Source organism: Macaca thibetana, chromosome 4 (genome assembly GCF_024542745.1).
Source record: "Macaca thibetana thibetana isolate TM-01 chromosome 4, ASM2454274v1, whole genome shotgun sequence".
Taxonomy (NCBI): domain Eukaryota; kingdom Metazoa; phylum Chordata; class Mammalia; order Primates; family Cercopithecidae; genus Macaca; species Macaca thibetana.
Genome location: NC_065581.1, coordinates 31,136,474 through 31,159,629, shown reverse-complemented (window position 1 = coordinate 31,159,629; position 23,156 = coordinate 31,136,474). Strand labels below are relative to the sequence as shown.

The window sequence follows — 23,156 nt, the reverse complement described above, 5'->3', positions numbered from 1 at the left end:
GAGCCCGCCCCCGTGCCGTTTCTGATTGGCCAGCTCATTTGCTCTCTTCCGCGCCATTGGACGGCTCCCTAAGATCTCCCGCCTTCCGCTTTTTCTGATTAGTTCACAAGTTTTCCCGGGTTCCCGCAGTGGGGAGGAGCCGCCTGGGCGCGGACAGGCGTCGACACATTCTGTGGGCCCAGATTTAGACGCCACTGCGCCTGCGTACACCTTTCCTCCTCCCTACAGGGAGATAGGACCTTAGGGCGCCCGCCTTGCGCAGGCGCGGTCAGAGGCCGAGGCAGAGGCGGGGCCCGGAGCGAGGCGTAGGGGGTGTGGTCAAGGCGCAGTAGGGGTTCTCGCGGTGGGTAAGGGACGTTCGGGAAGAGTCGGTTGTGGGCGGGAAGGGGTTGAGCGGGGGTGCTGGGAGGGTTCAAGGGGTCCAAAGGGGAAGGGGGAACAGGGGCCAGGTGAAGGGGTAGATGAGGAGATCAGAACAGCCTAAGAGCTCAGGGGCCAACTGGGTGAACAGCCTTGGGTATCTAGGGGAGCAGTGGGGGGAGAGCAGAGCCGGCTAGCGTACAGGGGGCGAGAGCAGACTATTGAGAGATGGGGGTGAGGGTGAGGACCAGAACAATTCCTTCAGAAAAAAGTAGATTAGGATGTAAAAAGGGACCGGAGTAGGGATCCCAGATTCGGGTAAAAAATAGATTAATGAGGGTGGGAGGGTGGGGGGAAGGTCTTAAAGTGCCCACTATGTGTTAGGACTCGAGAAAGAGGAGGCGGGCGGCAGGCATGGAAGCTGAGGGGATAGTAGAGAGAAGCTGAGAGGACAGCCGCAGTAAAGATTTGGATGAGATGTCAGGACGCTGGCTTTTCTGCCTGGGGATCTAGGCTGCTTGGATTCCCAAGGTCTTGGGAAGGGTCTAGCCCTGCATGTGGCCACATTCAGCTGGGGCCAGGCCTTGGGCCAGCACTTTAATAGGGAAGGACCCAAGAGTCATGGCCTGGTGGTGTCTGGATGGGATTCCCCCAGGCCTTGCTGAGCCATGGAGAGAACTCTGGAGATGGCGCTCAAGACCCCTGCACTGTGTACCTCCTTTCTCACCTCTGGCCAGGGGCAGCAGGGACCATAGAAACTTAAGGAGGAGGGTAAAGGCACTGCCCAGAATCCTGAAAGTATGAGTAAAGCCTCAGAGCCCCTCTCGGTCTGTCTTTTTCAGTAAATTCTCTCCACTTGATAGTTAGTTGCCTGGGTTCCCTGAGGAACCAGGTTGAGACAAGCAAGTGAATTTGGGGTATCTCCTACTTCTTTGGGGAAGTAGGAAAAGAGCTGAGCATCGGGTGGACCTGGCTGTAATTCAAGGATTATGACTTTGTTATTGTAGGGGCTTTCTCTTTGGAAGGTGGCCTGAAAATTGAATTGGAGTGTCTTTGTTTCTCCTATTGTCCAGGGGAACATAGATGGCTGGAGACAGAATCTAGAGCCTTCAAATAATGTGGAGATGTTTCCACCTTCAGGTCAGTGGGACCAGACAAGGGGAGTGGTGGTTGTCTCTGCCTGGGAAACTGACCATCTTTGATTTTGTAATTCTTCAGGTTCCACTGGGCTGATTCCTCCCTCCCATTTTCAAGCTCGGCCCCTTTCAACTCTGCCGAGAATGGCTCCCACCTGGCTCTCAGACATTCCCCTGGTCCAACCCCCAGGCCATCAAGATGTCTCAGAGAGGCGACTAGACACCCAGAGACCTCAAGTGACCATGTGGAAACAGGATGTTTCCAGTGACAGGCAGGAGCCAGGGCGGAGAGGCAGGTAGGGATCCATCCTCGCTGTTTTCTCAGGCTGGCTTGCTAGTGACCCTTCTTCACTGGAATAAACTCCTTACCCTATTTCGGCCCTAGTTTCCAGAACCTACTCATTTTTATGCAAGCAATTATTAGTTCCTGCAGTGCTTAGATAATAAAGCAGTGTGCTAGGTGCTAGGGATGAGGATAACAATAATGAATAAGACAAATCCTGACTTAAATTTGTAATTAATAAGGAATCTAAAATCTTAAGAGGGGAGATAGATTGACCATCAACTGATGGTAAAGCATAGTATGAGGCAAGATGAAGAAGTGCAAACTAGAAGTAGAGACCCAGCACTGTGGCAGTGTGGGTTCATTCTGATGGAAGAAAGCCTTTACAGAGGACATGCTATGGGAGCTGGCCATGCTGTCGTATTGTCTGTAAACATTCTTATTCTTGTTGTTTCATGTGTCTTCCCAGATGTACTGGGATATCATTCTGCCATTTTGCTCTAGAGTAGGATTACATTAGAAGCAGCAGCACGATGAAGAAGAAGGAGCACTAGACTGGGTGTCAGGAGACAGAGACTCTATTTCTAGTTTGGCTACCAGCTAGAGGACATTTGGCAAGTCAATTTCCCTAGCCTACAGATCCCTGATACTTAAATAAAGAAAGAAAATAAAGAAAAGGCCAGGTATGGTGGCTCACACCTATACTCCTAGCACTTTGGGAGCTGAGGCAGGAGGATCACTTGAGCCCAGGAGTTCAAGACAAGCCTGGGCAACAAAGCGAGACTTTGTCTCCACAGAAAATAATTAGCTGGCTGTGGTGACATGCATTTGTAGTCCCAGCTGCTCGGGAGGCTAAGGTGGTAGGATCGCTTGAGCTCAGGAGTTGAAGGCTGCAGTGACCTATGATCCAGCCACTGCATTGAGGCCTGGGTGACACAGTGATACCCTGTCTCTAAAAACAACAACAACAGTCTCCTGTGGTCCTGGGTGTCAGAGAGACAGCTGCCTCAGGAGCCACGTTCCAAGCTAGATTAAACTTCACGTGATATTGGTAGACAATGTCTCCAAAGGCTGGCACTATGTTATTTATGTACTGTTCTCTCAGACTCCTCATAAAGTATACCTAACACTCAATAAATGCATTTTAACTAGCACCTGGCCTCACCATATTGATACTGGAAGCTCAGCTCTCTCTATGCCCATTCCTCCCTCAAACTTCTTGCCCTTAAATCAGAATTGAGAAGTCTCTGTTCTTCCAACCTTTCCACTTAAAATGTGTGGCCTAAAAATAAAAAATAAATAAGACAAAAAAACACCAAAAAACAAAAAGAATGTGTGGCCTAATGATATACACATTTGATGTTGAATCTGTCTGTATGTAGCTCTCTCTAGGGAGATCATGTTCCATCATCTCAGCCAGACTTTAGGTCCTGTGAGTCCAGGCACTGGACTTAACATGCTCAATAGGGCTTTGATGAATGATGATGATGTCAATGCAGACATCCCCATACCCCAGCTTCAGCACCCCCTTCACCTCCTCACACGGGGGCAGAGAGGTCCTCTTTTCCTTCTGGCTATGTTTACACCCTCAACTATCCTTCCAGCACTGGAGACAAGTCTCACCTGCACTAACCTGTCTTTGAAGGTCCTGGGAGCTGGAGGGGTCACAGGCCCTGAGCCAGCAGGCTGAGGTGATCGCTCGGCAGTTGCAAGAACTGCGGCGGCTGGAGGAGGAGGTCCGGCTCCTGCGGGAGACCTCACTGCAGCAGAAGATGAGGCTAGAGGCCCAGGCCATGGAGCTGGAGGCCCTGGCACAGGCAGAGAAGGCCGGCCGAGCTGAGGCTGAGGGCCTGCGTGCTGCTTTGGCTGGGGCTGAGGTCGTCCGGAAGAACTTGGAAGAGGGGAGCCAGCGCGAGCTGGAAGAGGTTCAGAGGCTGCACCAAGAGCAGGTGAATGCAGGGGTGGGAAGGATTTAAATTCATAACGGAGAGCTGGGCAGTAGCTTCCAAGCAAAGAACAGGTATTGCAGAAGAGACTCTCCATGAGTAGTGAGTAGTGGAGTGATGAGACCTTTGGTGAAAAGAAACACACATGGCCTAGAAAGATGGAGAATTTGGTTATTTTGATCTTAATTCAGGTTGCACTTTTTCCCCAAGACTCAGGTGGCCTCCCACGACTTGAAGCCCTGCTTCCTTTTCTAGTAGGAAGTAGTTTGCCTCCCTGCTTTACTCTGGGTACCAATTCATCGGGGGTATTGTGGAGGGCAGTGAGGAAGGTGGATATAAGGGGGCTATGGTGGACTGGGAGAGAGAGATTATTCAGTCCGCAAACTCAGTGCTTACTCTTTGCCATCTCAGACTCAGTGACCAAATTAGCCTGAATCCTGCCTTCATGGATGGAACTGACAGCCTCATGGGGGATACACACATCCACTTTTAATTTAATCATAATTAATTGCAATCAGGAGGAGTGCCTTGAAGGCGAAGGACTAGAGAGCACTAACTTAGTCTGGGGTTCAGGGAAGGCCACTGTAACCAATTGGACATGTCAAGGAAAGAAACCATAAGGCCGGGTGCAGTGGCTCACGCCTGTAATCCCAGCATTTTGGGAGGCCGAAGCAGGTGGATCACAAGGTCAGGAGTTCAAGACCAGCCTGGCCAACATGGTGAAACCCCGTCTCTACTAAAAATACAAAAATTCACCAGGCATGGTGATGCACACCTGTAATCCCAGCTACTCAGGAGGCCGAGGCAGGAGAATCACTTGAGCCTGGGAGGTGGAGGTTGCAGTGAGCCGAAATTATGCCATTGCACTCCAGCCTGGGCAACAGAGCAAGACTCTGTCGCAAAAAATAAAATAAAAAAGGAACTGGGAGAAAACAAGGGAGAAATTCTTTGTAACCTTGTAGTGGGCAAGGCCTTTCTACCTGTGAGTCAAAATCCAAAATCTAGAAGCCGTAAAGGAAAAGATTGATCCATTGACTTTATAACATGAACATTAGGAATGGCAAAAAAAAAAAAAAAAAAAAAGCTCTATTTATAGCTCAGATCACAAGAAAAGGGTAATATCCCTAATATAAAATGTGTGCCTAGAAATTGGTAAGGGAAAGACCAGCAATCCAGTCAGAAAGTGGACAAAGGAGATTCATGAAAGAAACTTAGAAACAAGAAGCTAGGCCGGGCACAGTGGCTCACACCTGTAATCCCAGCACTTTGGGAGGCTGAGGTGGGCAGGATCACTTGAGGCCAGGAGTTCAAGACCAGTCTGGCCAACATGAAGAAACCCAGTCTCTACAAAAAATACAGAAATTAGCCGGGTATGGCGGTGGGCGCCTGTAATGCCCCAGCTTCTTGGGAGGCTGAGGCAGGAGAATTGCTTGAACCTGAGAGACAGAGGTTACAGTGAGCTGAGATCACCACACTCCAGCCTGGGCAGCAGAGCGAGACTAAAAAAAAACCAGCAAGCTACCATTTGTGCTGAATAGGAGTTGGCCAGTGAATAGGCGTGTGAGGTCCAATGGTCGCTGGAGGACACTCGGCAGGACAACTGGTGGAGGCGGGGACAGGCGGAGGCCAGAAGGCTGGAGCATAGAGATCAGGGGCGCTGAGTGTGCTGCAGAGCATGGGACCCAGGGCACAAGGCCTTAGCCACTTCAGAACTTGCTACTTTCCCTTAAGAGCAATGAGCAGGCTGGGCACGGTGGCTCATACTTGTAATCCTAGCACTTTGGGAGGCTAAGGCGGAAGGATCACTTGAGCCCAGGAGTTTGAGACCAGCCTGGGCAACAAAGTGAGCCCCCATCTCTATTTTATTAAATAAACTAGGGCTGGGCATAGTTGCTCACATGTGTAATCCCAGCACTTTGGGAAGCTGAGGTGGGTGGATCACTTGAGGTCAGGAGTTCGAGACCAGCCCTGCCAACATGGTGAAACCTCATCTCTACTAAAAGTACAAAAATTAGCTGGGCGTGGTGGCTCATGCCTGTAATCTCAGCTACTTCGGGAGGGTGAGGCAGGAGAATCGCTTGAACCTGGGAGGCAGCGTTTGCAGTGAGCTGAGATTGTGCCATTGCACTTAGTCTGAGCAACAAAGTGAAACTCCATCTCCAAAATAACAAAAAGAAAACAAAATTGTTTTTTTAAGTGATAAGCAACTGTTGAAAGGTTTTAGGCAGGGAAATGACATGATTAGATTTGTATTTTATGTCTAAAAAGTTTTGTCATTTATATCCCCCAAATTAACTTTATTGTTGTATGGAGACGGGGCTAGAGGAGGCAGACCAGGAAGCAGGGTGGCCACTTTGCCCTCCTTCCCAGTCCATCCCATGACTGTTGGTGGCTCTGACACCCCTGCAACCCTTTGAGGTGCCATGAGCAAAAGACACAAAATTCCTCCTTTCCTGGAGCTTTCCTTCCGATGTGGTCTGACAGATAGTAACACATACACATAAGCAAGATATGGTCAGTGCCAAGTGCTCGGGAGGACGTGAGCAGTTGATGGGGCACAGGAGGGTGGTGAGGGTTATTAGAGGGCCCAGTGAAGCCACCCTGAGGAGGGGCTATCACCTGGGGTCTGTGGAGCAAGGAGGGGCCGCTGTCTGGTTCTCAGCGGACTCCCTGTGGCTGGAGCAGGGAGCATTAGGAGAGACCCTCCAGGGTGAACTCAGGAGGCAGGCAGAGGCTGGGTCCCCCGGCCTGCAGGTGTGGAGAGATGCCTGGGTTTTGCTGTGAATGCTGTGAGAAGCCACCGAGGGTTTGTAAAGACTAGTTAGGAGATGGTCACTGTTGCCCAGGCAAAAGATGAGGGTAGCTTACCTTGGGTTGGTGGCAGTGGAGACGGAGACGGAGAGAGGTGAAGATAATGTTTCGGGGGAGATTGAACAAGAACTCCCGATGGGTTGTGGGGCAACTGCAGAGAGTGAGTTACCAGCTCTCCATTTGCTATGCGCAATTGGGTGATTGGTTTGGTCATTGTCTAAGGTCACAGAAAGTGGAGTGAAGGGAACAAGGAAGGCCTCCATGTGGGGTCGAGCCCCTGCTGAGCCCCCTCTTCTTTCCGCAGCTGTCCTCTTTGACACAGGCTCACCAGGAGGCTCTTTCCAGTTTGACCAGCAAGGCCGAGGGCTTGGAGCAGTCTTTGAGTAGTCTGGAAACCAGGAGAGCAGGGGAAGCCCAGGAGCTGGCTGAGGCTCAGAGGGAGGCCGAGCTGCTTCGGAAGCAGCTGAGGTAGGTGGGCGGATGCCGACGGGGGCCCAGCAGTTGGTGATGTGGTGGGTCTGCAGGGTGCCCCACTGATGGCTGTCCCATTCCCACCCCAACCCTAGCAAGACCCAGGAAGACTTGGAGGCTCAGGTGACCCTGGTTGAGAATCTAAGAAAATATGTTGGGGAACAAGTCCCTCCTGAGGTCCACAGCCAGACATGGGAACTGGAGCGACAGAAGTTTCTGGAAAACATGCAGGTGAGTGTGCAGGAGTGCATCTGTGTGGGGACTTGGGGATCAGGTTGGGGGGCAAGTGTGGCCCTTGGAGGAGCGTGTAGAGCACAGCCCTCAGGAGAGAAGGTGGTACCCGAGGCGGCATGGAGGCCCTACAGAGGGGCTGCTTCTCTCCGCCCGCAGCACTTGCAGGAGGACCGGGATGGCCTGCACGCCACCGTGGAGCTGCTGCAGGTGCGGGTGCAGAGCCTCACGCACATCCTCGCCCTGCAGGAGGAGGAGCTGACCAGGAAGGTATGGCCCGACCCCCAGATCCCTCACCCTCAGCCGCATCCTACACCTACTGTCCCCCACCCTCCTCCCTGTGGGTGGGAGGGTTCGATGTGCCCCAGAACCTGCTTGGATCTCTTTCTTCCTGTGAACTCCTCTTGCTGTAGCTCATGTTGTCCGGGCAGGACAGAGGAGAAACAAAGATGCCACCTCCTTCCTCTCCTCCCCAGGAGCCCACACTTTCCTCCCGCTCCTTCTCCCTCAGGTTCAACCTTCAGATTCGCTGGAGCCTGAGTTTACCAGGAAGTGCCAGTCCCTGCTGAACCGCTGGCGGGAGAAGGTGTTTGCCCTCATGGTGCAGCTAAAGGCCCAGGAGCTGGAACACAGCGACTCTGTTAAGCAGCTGAAGGGACAGGTCACTGCACTCTCTTTTCTCCCGGTATTCCCTCCCAGCACCTTGCTCCTTCCATAAGAGTGGCATCCATTCAACCAGAGTTTATTGAGTGGTTGCCACATGCTGGGCACACAGCCCTGAACAAAACCGAAATGTGGAGCTTGCATTCTAGAGCAGAGACACAGAACACGCACGTAAACAGATAATGTTCAGTAATTATATGTGCTGTATAGAAAGATTCAAGCTGGGTGCAGTGGCTCACGCCTATAGTGCCAACACTGGTCTCAAACTCCTGACCTCAGATGATTCGCCTGCCTCAGCCTCCCAAAGTGATGAGATTACTGGTATGAGCCACCGTGCCCAGCCAAGTAAAATGCCAGCAGTCTAGGAGACTGATGCAAGTGGATCACTTGAGGTCAGGAGTTTGATACCAGCCTGGGCAACATGCGCAATCCCGTCTCTACTAAAAATACAAAAAATTAACCAGGCGTGGTGGCTCATTCCTGTAGTCCAGCTACTGTGGAAGCTGAGGTGGGAGGATCACCTGAGCCTGGGAGGTCGAGGCCCCAGTGAGCTGTGATCGCACCACTGCACTCTAGCCTGGGTGAGAAAGCGAGATCCTGTCTCAAAAAAAAAAGAAAGTAGCAAGAAAGATTGAAAAGATAATGTGACAGAGAGACTGGGGGGTGGGTCAGCCTCAGGTAGGATGGTCAGGAACAGCCTCTCTGAGGAGGTGACAGCATCTGAGGAGGGTGGCATGGTCAGTTGGTGGGTCCTGTGGGGTGGGTCAAGGGCTATTCCCATGTTCAAGGTGGGCACATGAAACGTGGAACATGGAAGGAACACTGAACTCAGATTCTATTCTCAGGAACCTAAGCTTCTGTCACCCTGCATGGCATTGGTTCTTTTTCTTTCTCTTTTTGAGAAGGAGTCTTGCTCTGTCACCCAGGCTGGAGTGCAGTGGCGTGATCTCGGCTCACTGCAACCTCTGTCTCCCGGGTTCAAGTGATTCTCCTGCCTCAGCCTCCCAAGTAACTGGGATTACAGGCACATGCCACCATGCTTAGCTGATTTTTGCCTCCCAAGTAACTGGGATTACAGGCACATGCCACCATGCTTAGCTGATTTTTGTATTTTTAGTACAGACAGGGTTTCACCATGTTGGCCAGGCTGGTCTTGAGCTCCTGACTTCAAGCGATCTGCCTCGGCCTCCCAAAGTGTTAGGATTCCAGGTGTGAGCCACCACGCCTGGCCCCTGCATGACATTCTCTGCACCTGCCACTTTGCTTCTAATGCCTCCCTCAGCTTTTAGCTCTAGAGGCCCCTGCCCAGCTTCATCTCCTCCCCCAGGTGACCTCACTCCAGGAACAAGTAACAGCCCAGAGCCAGGAGCAGGCCATTCTGCAGCGATCCCTGCAGGACAAAGCCGCAGAGGTGGAGGTGGAGCGGATGGGTTCCAGGGTTGGTGTCAGCCTAGTAGAGACTCGGAGAGGGCAAGGGAGCCCTGGTCCAGGGCTGCAGCCAGGACTTAGGGAGGGACCCTGTCCTTTGCTGCATCCTCCCCAGGGCCTGCAGTTGGAGCTGAGCCGTGCTCAGGAGGCCAGGCGCCGGTGGCAGCAGCAGACAACCTCAGCCGAGGAGCAGCTGAGGCTTGTGGTCAATGCCGTCAGCAGGTATCAGGGATGAAGGGGCTGGTGGAGTAGTGTTTCTGCCACCTTAGCTTCCTGGGCACCTTGTTGCTGAGGAGCCTCGGGCAAGAGGGGCTGGAAAGCTGGCCACTGGAGGCTACAGGGCTGGGCAAATTTAGCCCTATCAATGTTCCTGTGTTCATTTCTCTTCTGGGGCAGCCTCCTCTGCATTCACACCTGATTGCTTGTCATGAACTCCCCACTGCATGTTGGGCTGGAGGTGAGGCCTTGCTTCCTCCTGCAGTTCAGTCTAGTAATGGCTTGAGCTAAATAGAGCACCGGGGAGGATCTTCACTTGCAGCATTGTTCAAGGATGGAGAGTGTAGACACTTCATCGTCCTTTCCTTGTCTAAAATTTTACAGGCATTCTCTGTTTCACTGGAGAAAAATTTAGTCTTTTTATTTATTTATTTATTTTGAGACAGAGTCTGTGTCACCCAGGCTGGAGTGCAGTGGCGCAGTCTTGGCTCACTGCAACCTCACTTCCCTGGTTCAAGTGATTCTCCTGCCTCAGCCTCCTGAGTAGCTGGGATTACAGGCATCCACCACCACGCCCAGCTAGTTTTTGTATTTTTAGTAGACACAGGATTTCACCATGTTGGCCAGGCTGGTCTTGAACTCCTGACCTCAGGTGAGCCACCCACCTCACCCTCCCAAAGTGCTGGAATTACGGGTGTGAGCCACCGCGCCTGGCCTAGTCTATTTATTTAAAGCTATATACTTACTTGCTTACTATTCCATCTAAAATGTAAGCCAGTTAGTTTCCTTCTAAATCAATTGCCAGCCTTTGTGTCTCATACCAACTTCCTAGTTGTTTCATTACCAACAATTGTTCTACGACCTTCGGAAAAACTTCTAAGGAAACAGCAAAGCTTCTTTGTGCTGGTGATGACTTCCCCTCAGCCTTGGACATTGAGATACCCAAGGCAGGTAGTTCTTAGCACAGTGTCTGGCTTGTAAATGTTTATCGTTATCATGAGGCTCTTCTTGATGGGTTAATTTAGATAAAGATAATTTTTGGTTTAGCGAAATTAAGATGCAGGATGAGTCCTTGCCCACCACTTCCTTCTCTTGGATTTGTACCTTGGGGACTAATTCAGCTTAAAAAATTATGAAACATTTCACACTTGCATGGAATTAAACTAGTTATGATGACCTACCACCCAGGTTCAATCCATTGCGTGTGCCCCCTACCTCCAGGAGAACAGAAGGATGTGCTGTGGACAGGGTTTGACTTTGGTACCAGGCGATCACAGAAATGGTCTGTGTAATGATGCATTGCCAAAAGTCCTCCAGGCTTAAAGCAGTCCGAACTCGGATTGTTGCTGGGTTTATTAGATTGTCTGTAGGTAATTGGAGATTTTAATCCAAGCTGCGGTAGGTGTTGGAAGCATCTACTTGAACAGTTTCCAGATCAAAGTGGACTCTGCCATGCTGCTGGGGATGCAGCTGCAAGCCTTCATCGTCGTGTGTTTTTCTGTGGGTGCAGACCCGGACTCTCCTGAGGAAACCCCAGGCGGGCCCTAGACACTCCTTGGCCTCCTCCAGGGGCCTGTTTAAGCTGCTCAGTTTTCATGAGCCAGGTTGGTCCTACTTTTGGCACAGCCAGCTGGTAAAGCACGTGGGTCTGCCCATCATTGGTGCTAAATCAACACTCCTGGGCTTGGAGAGGATGACTTTGTTTTGGTTTGGTTTTTTGAGATGGAGTCTCACTTTGTTGCCCAGGCTTGAGGGCAGGGGCGCAATCTTGGCTCACTGCAACCTTCACCTCCTAGGTTCAAGTGATTCTCGTACCTCAGCCTCCGGAGTAGCTGGGATTACAGGCATAAACCACCATGCCCGGCTAATTTTTATGTTTTTAGTGGAGACAGAGTTTCACCATGTTGGCCAGGCTAGTCTCCAATTCCTGACTTCAGGTGATCCACCCACCTCGGCCTCCCAAAGTGCTGGGATTACAGGCAGAAGCCTCTGGCCAGAGAGGATAACTTTACTCTTTGATGCACAATAGTGAGCGAAACACAGGTTGTGAGAAATAAGCTTAACAGGTTGCTTTAAAAGATAGTCATTTAATGCATTCTTGGGGCAAGGTCCCTTTAGATAATTGATGGAAGCTGTGCGTTCTTCACTTGTATAACAGGACAGGATTGAGGGAGTTGTCTATACTAGGCACAGCAAGTCCTTTGGGAATGAGGGGAGGCATGGAGGGTCAATGACCTGTGCCCTCTCCAGCTCTCAGATCTGGCTCGAGAGCACCATGGCTAAGGTGGAAGAGGCTGCCGCCCGGCTTCCCAGCCTCAACAACCGACTCAGCTATGCTGTCCGCAAGGTCCACACCATTCGGGGTGCGTAGGGCAACTGGGAGCCATGTCCCGCCCCCGCCCCACCAGCTCGGACTTTCTTCTTCCTGACCCAGCTCTGTGATCCCACATCCATTCACCTTCCTCCTTTCACCAGCCCTCGCATCTCTTTTTCCCTTACTCCCTGTCCCCCACTTTCTCCCATGCAAACTTCATCTCTTTTTCTCCCTGCCTTTTCCCTCCCAGGCCTGACTGCTCGAAAGCTTGCCCTTGCTCAGCTGCGCCAGGAGAGGTGAAGTTTGGGCACTTTGAGGTGGATGGGGCTTTAGAGCATTGGCTACTGGGACCCCCAAAACCATGAGAACTGAGGCAGGATGGGTGCTTTGGGGTCAGGCGGCTGGATGATTTCTCCTGACTCTCTCTTCCCTGTCCCAGCTGTCCCCTACCACCACCAGTCACAGACGTAAGCCTTGAGTTGCAGCAGCTGCGGGAAGAACGGAACCGCCTGGATGCAGAACTGCAGCTGAGTGCCCGCCTCATTCAGCAGGAGGTGGGCCGGGCTCGGGAACAAGGTACACCTGGTTGCCAGGGGATGGCGAGGATGAGGAAAGACCCGGTGTCTAGGGTGCTAGGAGAGGCCTGACCCAGCACCCCCTCCTTTTAGGGGAGGCAGAGCGGCAGCAGCTGAGCAAGGTGGCCCAGCAGCTGGAGCAGGAGCTGCAGCAGACCCAGGAGTCCCTGGCTAGCTTGGGGCTGCAGCTGGAGGTGGCACGCCAGGGCCAGCAGGAGAGCACAGAGGAGGCTGCCAGTCTGCGGCAGGAGCTGACCCAGCAGCAGGACCTCTACAGGCAAGGTGTCGAGAGGGAAAGGGGTGCTTCCCTTGGACGGTGGCGTGGGAATTGCAAATCAAAGCTCCTGCTGATACGCCCCGTCTGCACTTTCACCCCAGCCCTGCAAGAGAAGGTGGCTGAAGTGGAAACTCGGCTGCGGGAGCAACTCTCAGACACAGAGAGGAGGCTGAACGAGGCTCGGAGGGAGCATGCCAAGGCCGGTGAGCCTTGCCAGGGTGGATAGGGCCTTCCAGGAAGAAGGAAGTGTTAAGACATAGGTTATTATTTTCCGCTCAAAGTTTTTTCAGAGCTTCATTACAGGAAGTAATGAAGGTATCCATGAATAGCACAGATGATTTCTCACTTCATGAACACACCCATGTAGCCAGCACCAGATTAAGAAACAGCATATGACCGGGCGCGGTGGCTCACGCCTGTAATCCCAGCACTTTGAGAGGCCGAAGCAGGTGTATCACTTGAGGTCAGAAGTTTGAGACCAGCCTGGCCAACATAGTGAAACCCCATCTCTACTAAAAATACAAAAATTAGCTGGGTGTGTTAGTGGGTGCCTGTAATCCCAGCTACTTGGGAGACTGAGGCAGGAAAATGGCTTGAACTCAGGCGGCGGAGGTTGCAGTGAGCTGAGATCACACCATTGCACTCCAGCCTGGAGAGCAAAACTCAGTCTCAAAAAATAAATAAATAAAGAGCATATGACCAGCTCAGGACCCTCCTGTACCCCTTCCAGTCATACCCCTTCACAGAGGCCACCACCTTCCAGATGTCTAACACCAGCAATTACCCCCTAGCAAAAATTTCACACACCTAAACAAGTTAAAAGAATTGTGGCCGGCGCGGTGGCTCACACATGTAATCCCAGCACTTTGGGAGACCTAGGCAGGAGGATTGCTTGAGCCCAGGAGTTCAAGATCAGCCTGGGCAACACAGACTCCCATCTCTTTAAAAAAAAAAAAATTACAAAAATTAGCCAGGCATGGTGGTGGGCACCTGTAGCCCGAGCTTACTTGGGAGGCTGATGTAGGAAGATCACATGAACCTGGGAGGTGGAGGCTGCAGTGAACCGAGATTGTGCCACTGCACTCCGGCCTGGGCAATAGAGAAAGACCGTGTGTCTAAAAAGAATTGTGTAATGAATATATCTTCTCTAAATATAGCAGTTAACATTTGCCACATTTGGTCTCTTACCTATATACACGCATATTTGTGCATCTTTTGATTCACTTTAAGTTGTAATCATTTAATTTTTTTTTTTTTTTTTTTTTTGAGACAGTCTTCCTCTGTCACCAGCTGGAGTGCAGTGGTGTGATCTTGGCTCACTGTAACCTCCACTTCCTGGGTTCAAGTTGTTCTCCTGGCTCAGCCTCCTGAGTAGCTGGGATTACAGGTGCCCACCACCATGCCCAGCTAATTTTTGTATTTTTAGTAGAGACAGGGTTTCACCATGTTGGCCAGGATGGTCTCAATCTCTTGACCTGTGATCTACCTGCCTCGGCCTCCCAAGGTGCTGGGATTATAGGCGTGAGCCACTGCACCTGACCATTTAATGTTTTAAGTAAGTTGTAAACATAAGTTGTTCAGCTGCATCTCCCAAAGCCAGTAAATTCTCCTATGTAGCTGCAATCATCACACTTTAAGACAAGGAACACTAATTGCACAAAATCTCACTCAGTTCATATTGAGATTTCCCCTGCGGAACTCCAGGATGGTTCAGGGATGAGGAAGATACTAGGTTCAGATTCCCAGGCTCCTAGAGCGTCAGCTCCCCCCGCCCAACTGTACAGAAGAGACAGATCCACAGAGCAGAACAGCCCCCACAAGCCACAGGGTTGGTGACCCAGCGTTTGTTCCTGTCTTCATGGTGCCTGGCTGCCTCTGGCCTGACCCACACCTGCCTCCCCTGTGCCTTGGCCGCTCTGTAGTGGTCTCCTTGCGCCAGATTCAGCGCAGAGCCGCCCAGGAAAAGGAGCGGAGCCAGGAACTCAGGCGTCTGCAGGAGGAGGCCCGGAAGGAGGAGGGGCAGCGACTGGCCCGGCGCTTGCAGGAGCTGGAGAGGGATAAGAACCTCATGCTGGTAGGAGACGGGATGGCAGACAGGCAGACACTAGGGCCCATCCTGGGCTGGTTCTTGGGCTAGAGGTGTGGAAAGAGGATGGTGAGGGAGGTTCTACCCGGGCTAGGTGGCGTTTAACCCTCTCCTTCCCAGGCCACCTTGCAGCAGGAGGGTCTCCTCTCCCGTTACAAGCAGCAGCGACTGTTGGCAGTTCTTCCTTCCCTACTGGATAAGAAGAAATCTGTGGTGTCCAGCCCCAGGCCTCCAGAGTGTTCAGCATCCGTACCTGTAGCAGCAGCAGTACCCACCAGGGAATCCATAAAAGGTCTTGGGGCAAGCACAAAGGGACAAGGGACAAATGGGCGCACTTCAGCAATCTCCCCTCCAGACTCTTGCATGATGAGTGGTGTTCTCTGTGATCCTGCGAGGCCCTTAGCCTCTTTTAGCGATGCCCAGCTTGGACCAAAGAGCCTCCTCTCTCCCAGTCCTCATTTCCTGTGTCAGCCCTGTTTCCTCTGTAACCACGAGCACCTCCCCTTGTCTGGTGCTCATCTCCTGCTATCTTCCTTCCCAGGGTCCCTCTCTGTCCTGCTCGATGACCTGCAGGGCTTGAGTGAAGCCATTTCCAAAGAGGAAGCTGTTTGTCAAGGAGACAACCTTGACAGATGCTCCAGCTCCAATCCCCAGATGAGCAGCTAAGCAGCTGAGAGCCCAGGGAAAGCCAGCCTGGGGGCTGGGAGGATCCTGGAGAAGTGGGTGGGGACAGACGAGCCCTTCCCCCTCCCGGGGTCACCCTGGGAAACACCGGCTGAGTCTAAATTCTGCTCTAAATAAAGACGACTACAGTAGGAGCCATTGTTTGGAAATGTAATCTCTGGGAATCTGGGAATTCTCCCTGCAGCCATCTCTCTCGGAGATGTGAGAAGTGGTCCCACCCATAGCTCTCTCTGGGTGATACCTTTTCAAATCCTTTTTCTAGGCAGCTTTGGAAATATTTGGGAAGCTTCTGCTTTTCTTTATTCTCAACTTTTAAAACTCTTTTCTTCTGGAAGATGATAAATGCTAGGAGTAGGGAAGACGAAACATTCACTCATTCAACAAGAATGTCAGAGCCAGGCACTGTATTAGCCTGGGGGCCACCTGGGCCCTGAGAGCCTACATCCTAGTGGGAGAGAGAGGGCAGACGACCTAAACAGATGAACAAGATCATTTCAAACAAGTGCTTGAAGAGAAAGTATAGTACAATTATGTGATAGAAACTGACTCTGGGGAGAGGCCTCTGAGCAAGGGACCTTGTGCTGAGAGGCCTGCCTGAAGTGGGCTCCTGTGGAGGCCAGGAGGGCTCTGTAGAGAATGGTCAAGGACGCTGCTTCGAGGCCAAGATGTGGCCAAGTTTGGATTTTACTCTTAAGTCAATAGAAAGCCATTGGAGTACTTCTTTAAAAATGGGGAAGAAGGCCAGGCGTGGTGGCTCACGCCTGTAATCCTAACACTTTGGGAGACTGAGGCAGGAGGATCACAAGGTCAGGATATCGAGACCATCCTGGCTAACACGGTGAAACCCAGCCTTCACTAAAAATACAAAAAATTAGCCAGGTGTGGTGGCAGGCGCCTGTAGTCCCAGCTACTCAGAAAGCTGAGGCGGAGAATTGCTTGAACTGGGAGGCGGAAGTTGCAGTGAGCTGAGATTGCGCCACTGCACTCTAGCCTGGGTGACAGAGGAGACTCTGTCTGAAAAAAAAAAAAAAAAAAAAAAAAAACATTGGAGGGCATAGTGGCATGCACCCATGGTCCTAGTTACTCCAGAGGCTGAGTTGGGAGGATTGTTTGAGCCCAAGAGGTTAAGGCTGCAATGAGCTGTGATCGCACCACTGCACCCCAGCTTGAGAGCGAGAACCTGTCCTCACTCCCCAAAGGGAAGATGCAACATGATTTGGTGTACATTTTTTTTCCTGAAAGACTTACTGGATGGTCCCTTCCAGAGTGAGGTACACACATCCACGCACTATGGTCAGCAATTGCTCCCGGGACCCCGACATCTCAGTTTAGTGAACTCAGGGCAAGACAGCGACTGCCCATGGTCAGCACGGCAGGTGGGTGGGTCCAGCGAGGTCACTTCCCCAGGAGGGCATAATTGAGCAGCTTCTGGATCAGGTCCACGTGGGCCAGCAGCATGCAGCAGTGGCTGTAGTGCTTCAGGCGCAGGGCGTCCCTATCAGTGTACTTGGCCTGCAGCAGCCCCAGGTAGGCCTCCCACGTGTTGCCCACAGTCTTGCTGCAGGTGAAGCAGCGCACACAACTCCTGAGCTCAAGTAGTCCTTCTGTGTCAGCCTCCCAAAGTGCTGGCATGAGCCACCACGCCTGGCCTGATATAATACATTTTTTTTTTTTTTTTATACGGAGTTTCACTTTTGTTGCTCAGGCTAGAGTGCAATGGCGTGATCTCAGCTCACCGCAACCTCTGCCTCCTGGGTTCAGTTGATTCTCCTGCCTCAGCCTCTTGGGTAGCTGGGATTACAGGTATTTGCCACCATGCCTGGCTAATATTTTTGTATTTTTAGTAGAGACGGGGTTTCTCCATGTTGGTCAGGCTGGTCTTGAACTCCCAACCTCAGGTGATCCACCCGCCTCTGCCTCCCAAAGTGCTGGAATTACAGGCATGAGCCACCATGCCAGGCCCACCTGATGTATATTTTAAGACCTCCTTTGCTGGTGGAGGACAGATTTTGTGTGAAGGGGAGGAATAAAGAGTGGGAGCAAGGGGGCCACTGAGAATGGTGTTGGAGAGGCTTGGGGGAGATGGTGGCTCAGGATGATGGGCTGGGTTTGGACAGGGCATGGAGGGGCTTGCAGGTGGATGGGCTGTGGATGGTGGAGGAGAGTAACGAAGGTTTCTGTCCTTCATGAGCCCTGGAGGGAACAGACGAGATCACACCATTGCATAGTAAGGTATCCCTTACTGTGGGGTAGCGAACCAGGCAGGGAACAACCTGGGAGGAATCAAATTTTATTTTGGACACGTTACTTCTGAAGGGCTAACAGACTTCCAGGCAGAAAGGCCCTTGAAGGAAACATTCTAGGGGTCTCTCTGGGAGGCTTAGATCAAGGAGCTGAGACCAAAAGGAGAATGGGAGGGACGAGATGATACAATAGAGGTGGAGCCGAGGCCCTTAGAGGCGGATAGGTGGATTCCTGAGGGAGGAGGAAGGGGCTGAGGTTGCTAGAGCCTGGAAGCTTCTTCCGGAGCCATTGGCAGGACTTATGCAAACAGCTCTGGGTGGGAAGAGGGAACCAGGATATCCTCCTGTGTCTTTCCTCTTCTGCAGTCATCCTGGATGACTCCCAGATGGAATTTCTTGGATGTCATTGCTTGGAGGTCCCCTGCATGCCTGAAGAAGGACATGCTGGAGAGCAGGATGCCTGGATCCCATGGGGGAAGGGAAGTGCCCAGGAAAGAACGAAGTCCCAGGGGGAGCTTTTAGTGTGTGGGTGAGTGGGGAGGCTGGGGTAGTAGCTGACACTGTCCCAGCTGCATCCCAAGTTTGAAAGGCACCTCCTCCCCCAGCGCAGGCATCCTGCCTCCCAACCCTGTAATTACGGCGCTTCCCAACGCGTGGTTTGCTCCCATTCTTTGGCTTCCAATAGTTGCAAGGGATGAAGGTGGACATCTCTGTGATTACGGAGATGCCAAGTGAGTATTGACTGCTCCAGGGTGTGGATGGAGGGTTGTGAAAACCAGGGTGGGGTGACGCAGGGTCAGGGTCATGATAGGGAGAGGGGCAGCTGGGTCCTGGACAGGGGGACTAAAATAAGGGACGCCACCTTCAGAGGTGACACATTAGCCCAGGCCTTCCCAACGGGTTTGACCAGTTCTGTTCTGATGGTATTCCTGTGCCACTGGGCTGGCCCCTCCTCCCCTCATCCCCTATAAAGCCTCTTGGGGTTCCCAGGCACCCAGACTCAGCCCACCCCAGCTTTGGGGGCCAGTACACAGCCATGATGCTCAACTGGAAGCTCCTTGGGATCCTGGTCCTTTGCCTGCACGCCAGAGGTGAGGTGGGAACAGAGGCAGGGAGTGCAGTTTGGGGACAGATGAGGGATGGTCAGGATGGGGGAGGTGAACTGGACGCATGGGGTTGCAGACAGGAATTCAGGGGATGCAGAAGATGCGTCTGGCTCACCAGAAACGGCTTTCTGTACACAGCGGGTGGGGGACAGGAGTTCAGGGGTGCAGAAGGTGCGTTTGGCTCTCACCAGAAATGGTTTGCTGGCTCCATGTGGCAAAGTCGGTCAGGATTAATGCGTGCGGGACGAGTTTCCTCGGAGCTGTGATTTGTGTTAAGGAGCTGGGGTCTGTGTGTCCGGGGGCCAAGGTGTAGCCCACTTTGGGTTGTAGATTGGCCTGAGGACAAAGCCAGTGGGGTACCCCAACCAGGGGTGGATGGAGCTTATTTGGAGAAGTCTGGTCAGTTTAAAGTGGGACAAGTGAATGGTTCAGATCCATCGGGGGTAGGGTTCATGACATTTCATCATCAGTTAAGTATTTACAAACGTACAGACAGCTCTTTGAGAGGGACTTTTTTGGTCTGTTTGTGGGTCGGTTCAGGCTGTGTCCAACTCCAGAGAGGCTCCTCCTTCTGGGGCTGGGGCTGGGGTGGGGGAGAGAAGCCCTCACCACCTCTTACCTTTCTCCTTCCTCCTTTACAGGCATCTCAGGCAGCGAGGACCACCCCTCTCACCCACCCGCAGAGGACCGAGAGGAGGCAAGCTCCCCAACATTGCCTCAGGGCCCCCCAGTCCCCGGTGACCCTTGGCCAGGGGCACCCCCTCTCTTTGAAGACCCTCCGCCTCCCCGCCCCAGTCGTCCCTGGAGAGACCTGCCTGAAACTGGAGTCTGGCCCCCTGAACCGCCTAGAACGGATCCTCCTCAACCTCCCCGGCCTGATGACCCTTGGCCAGCGGGACCCCAGCCCCCAGAATACCCCTGGCCTCCTGCCCCTGAGGTGGACCACCGACCTCAGGAGGAGCCAGACCTGGACCCACCCCGGGAAGAGTACAGATAATGGGCTTCCCCCAGCCGTTCTGCTCCCAGGCATCTCCAGACACCCACGCCCTCTCCACTCTGATTCCCCGTGAACTCTTCCCAATTTAGCCCGTCTCCTTAAACCTCTTCCTCATTCCCTCGGTTTTATTCTGAACCCAGAAGGTGGTGTTCTCAATATTTCCTGTCCCCTCCTGAGATCCGTACTTAGCCCTCACATTGCCCGTTTTTTCCTCTGACAGCCTAAGCCTACTCTTCTACCTCACCTCCGGGCCTCGGCCCCACCTACCTCCCTCCCCGTCTTCCTGCCCGCGCGATCGCTGGGGCAGGGCTGCGGTACTGTGTTCCCTTCTGCCACCTGGTGGCCGGCGGCAGGAATTATCAGTAGACAGCTGTTGCTTCCATGAAACGGAAAAATAAAAATCACGTTTTCTTAATTCTGAATCTAGGCTGCTGCTTTAACTAACATTTAGTGTTTGTTTGTTTGTTTGTTTGTTTGTTTGTTTTTTGAGATGGAGTCTCTATCTGTCGCCCAGGCTGGAGTACAGTGGCGCGATTTCGGTTGCAAGCTCCGCCTCCCGTGTTCACGCCATTCTCCTGCCTCAGCCTCCCGAGTAGCTGGGACTACAGGCGCCCGCCACCAAGCCCGGCTAATTTTTTGTGTTTTTAGTAGAGGCAGGGTTTCACTGTGTTAGCCAGGATGATCTCGATCTCCTGACCTTGTGATCCGCCCGCCTCGGCCTTCCAAAGTGCTGGGATTACAGGCATGAGCCACAGCGCCTGGCCTTTTTTTTTTTTTAAGACAGAGTCTCACTCTATTGCCCAGGTTGGAGTGCAATGGCGCGATCTTGGCTCACTGCAACCTCCGCCTCCCAGGTTCAAGCCATTCTCCTGCCTCAGCCTTCTGAGTAGCTGGGATTACAGGTATGCACCACCATGCCTGGCTAATTTTTGTATTTTAGTAGAGACGGGGTTTCACCATGTTGGCCAGGCTGGTCTCGAACTCCTGACATCATGATCTACCGGCCTCGGCCTCCTAAAGTGCTGGGATTGCAGGCATGAGCCACCGCACCCGGCCAACACTTACGTTTTTGACTATTTGGATGCCCTCTTCACAGTCCTAAATTTACAGAGACCTGGAACTAATCTGAGTTCCTATCCTGCCCATATCCAGTACCTAAGGCTATGGGGCTCAGCAGGAGGAGGGTTGGAAATATCACTATGCAAGTCACAGTCACATTCAGGCCCACATTTCTCCCTTTCTGGGAACACTATATTGAAGAATGGGAAGGCAAGTTTCATCTCTGTTTAATGGCCTGTGGCTTGGATACCCCTCGTGGCATATGCAAACCTTCCCAGGGGTGTGTCGGCAGGACCAGCTTTAAGGGAATCATTTTCCAGATGAATATGTGCCCCTCCCTAGAAAGAATCTCCTGCCTGTCCCGGGCCTGACCAGAGTGCCCTTCCCAGAGCTGCCAAAAGTCAGTGGGAAACAAATCAACCCTTCCCCCTTTCCCATCTCATTAAGGGATGCATTTTCTTTCTTTCTTTCTTTCTTTCTTTCTTTTTTTTTTTTTTTTTTTTGAGACGTATTCTCACTGTCACCCAGGTTTGAGTGCAGTGGCCCGATCTTGACTCACTGCAACCTCCGGCTCCTAGGTTCAAGCAATTCTCCTGTCTCAGCCTCCCGAGTAGCTGGGACTACAGGTGCCTGCCACCACGTCCAGCTAATTTTTTTATTTTTTATTTTTAGTAGAGACAGGGTTTCACCATGTTGGTCAGGCTGGTCTTGAACTCCTGACCTCAGATTCCACCCGCCTTGGCCTCCCAAAGTGCTGGGATTACAGGCGTGAACCACTGCGCCCTGCCTCATTCATTCATTCTCTTACTTCCTTAGTGTGTCCACGAATGCCAGGTGCCATGGGAGAATATAAGAACATAAAGAGTAAAAATATGTAGTTTCTACTTGGAAACTTAAAATTGAGAGAGGCAGGATTTACAGTTAAGTTTAAATAACATCAAAGACAGTAAAAATGCATATGTCCTAATAATGACACGAGTAAGTGCCAATGTAATAGCCTTGGCAGTAAACGCTGTGAGTTCAGAAGAGTTACAGTGAGCTGGATTAGTCAGGGAGGCTTCCGGGAGGAGGACCCGGAGCTGGACCTGAGAGAAGAGCAGGCGGTGTGTCTGGAGGATGGTCCAGGAAGGGTGGACCTGGAGCCTCATGCAGGGCGCAGGTGCAGAAGATGCCCCTGGATGATGTGCTCTCATGGCCAGACCCACCAGCTGTGGGGACCAGCCCTTGCGCCTATGTGCATCAGCCTTCGTGTGTGCTGTTCCCTATGTCTGGAAGGTCCTTCCTTTCCCAAACCAGCTGTATTTCTCCTCGGGAACGCCTCTGCCTACACCACTCCCTCCGGCACCCCGCCCGACCCCCGACACCCTTCACCCCAGTCACACTATGGCAATGATTTATTCATGTCTGTCTTCCCTTCCCAGGTCATGAACTTTGTGGAGCAGGGACTGTGTTCTATGCATTTCTTCTTGAACTCCTTTACCATTTTTGTGCCTACGGACTCCCAGAGTGCTAAATCACCCCCGACAGCCAAATTACCCACAACAGCCCGGCCTATGCCTCCGCTGGGACCTTTTCCAGGGACAGAGAGCTGGAAGCACTTGGAAATTTTTCTCTCCCACATCCTCACATGCCACCACCCTCCCACTCCCCCAGGCCACTCCCAGGCCTTAACCAATGGTGCACAAATACGAAGGTGTCAATACCCCAGCCCTCCATGTGTCTTAGCTTGGTTCCACTCATGTGCTTGGGTCCACTTTCCCACTCCCTTTCCACTCCTCCCCACCCTCATTACTTTTTTTTTAGGACAGGGTCTCACTCTGTCACGCAGGCTAAAGTGCAGTGGCACGATCATAATACATTGCAGTGTCGACCTCCTGGGCTCAAGTGGTCCTCCTGCCTCAGCCTTCTCAGCCTTCTCAGTCTTCTGAGTAGCTGGTACTCCAGAGGCACTCCACTCACTGGGCTAATTTTTTAATTTCTTGTAGAAATGATGTCTTGCGGCCAGGCGCGGTGGCTCAAGCCTGTAATCCCAGCACTTTGGGAGGCCGAGACGGGCGGATCATGAGGTCAGGAGATCGAGACCATCCTGGCTAACACAGTGAAACCCCGTCTCTACCAAAAAATACAAAAAAAAACTAGCCGGACGAGGTGGCGGGCGCCTGTAGTCCCAGCTACTCGGGAGACTGAGGCAGGTGAATGGCGTAAACCCGGGAGGCGGAGCTTGCAGTGAGCTGAGATTGGGCCACTGCACTCCAGCCTGGGCCACAGAG

The 23,156-nt window shown here is 52.3% G+C and overlaps 4 protein-coding genes across 12 annotated transcripts; 2 read left to right on the top strand and 2 right to left on the bottom strand.

The window, feature by feature from the left end:
* The first annotated feature begins 266 nt into the window (after window positions 1-266).
* On the top strand, window positions 267-15,615 carry CCHCR1 (coiled-coil alpha-helical rod protein 1). Of its 9 annotated transcripts, none has more exons than XM_050788379.1 (18): window positions 267-343; window positions 1,434-1,500; window positions 1,579-1,792; window positions 3,425-3,728; window positions 6,841-7,004; window positions 7,103-7,238; window positions 7,398-7,508; window positions 7,750-7,899; window positions 9,229-9,339; window positions 9,445-9,551; window positions 11,796-11,908; window positions 12,110-12,155; window positions 12,299-12,435; window positions 12,528-12,716; window positions 12,813-12,914; window positions 14,634-14,785; window positions 14,918-15,089; window positions 15,339-15,615. In XM_050788379.1, the coding sequence occupies exons 2-18, from the start codon at window positions 1,485-1,487 to the stop codon at window positions 15,461-15,463; spliced, it is 2,349 nt and encodes a 782-aa protein (XP_050644336.1). In that variant the 5' UTR covers window positions 267-343; window positions 1,434-1,484; the 3' UTR covers window positions 15,464-15,615. The 9 variants fall into 9 exon arrangements, with proteins under 9 accessions (XP_050644336.1, XP_050644334.1, XP_050644338.1 ...); XM_050788377.1 differs by having other exon boundaries at window positions 267-347; XM_050788381.1 differs by lacking the exon at window positions 267-343 and adding an exon at window positions 358-517.
* A 1,261-nt stretch (window positions 15,616-16,876) lies between these two features.
* Window positions 16,877-17,707, bottom strand: LOC126953354 (DNA-directed RNA polymerases I, II, and III subunit RPABC5-like). Its single transcript, XM_050788835.1, has 2 exons — window positions 17,700-17,707; window positions 16,877-17,066 (listed from the first exon to the last, which is right to left on the bottom strand). The coding sequence occupies exons 1-2, from the start codon at window positions 17,705-17,707 to the stop codon at window positions 16,877-16,879; spliced, it is 198 nt and encodes a 65-aa protein (XP_050644792.1).
* A 48-nt stretch (window positions 17,708-17,755) lies between these two features.
* Window positions 17,756-18,167, bottom strand: PSORS1C1 (psoriasis susceptibility 1 candidate 1). Its single transcript, XM_050788561.1, is given in 1 exon segment — window positions 17,756-18,167. A coding segment is annotated over 1 exon segment (306 nt). The 3' UTR covers window positions 17,756-17,861.
* Window positions 18,168-18,307: 140 nt separating this feature from the next.
* On the top strand, window positions 18,308-20,154 carry PSORS1C2 (psoriasis susceptibility 1 candidate 2). Its single transcript, XM_050788571.1, has 2 exons — window positions 18,308-18,815; window positions 19,472-20,154. The coding sequence occupies exons 1-2, from the start codon at window positions 18,761-18,763 to the stop codon at window positions 19,825-19,827; spliced, it is 411 nt and encodes a 136-aa protein (XP_050644528.1). The 5' UTR covers window positions 18,308-18,760; the 3' UTR covers window positions 19,828-20,154.
* The last annotated feature ends 3,002 nt before the right edge of the window (window positions 20,155-23,156 follow it).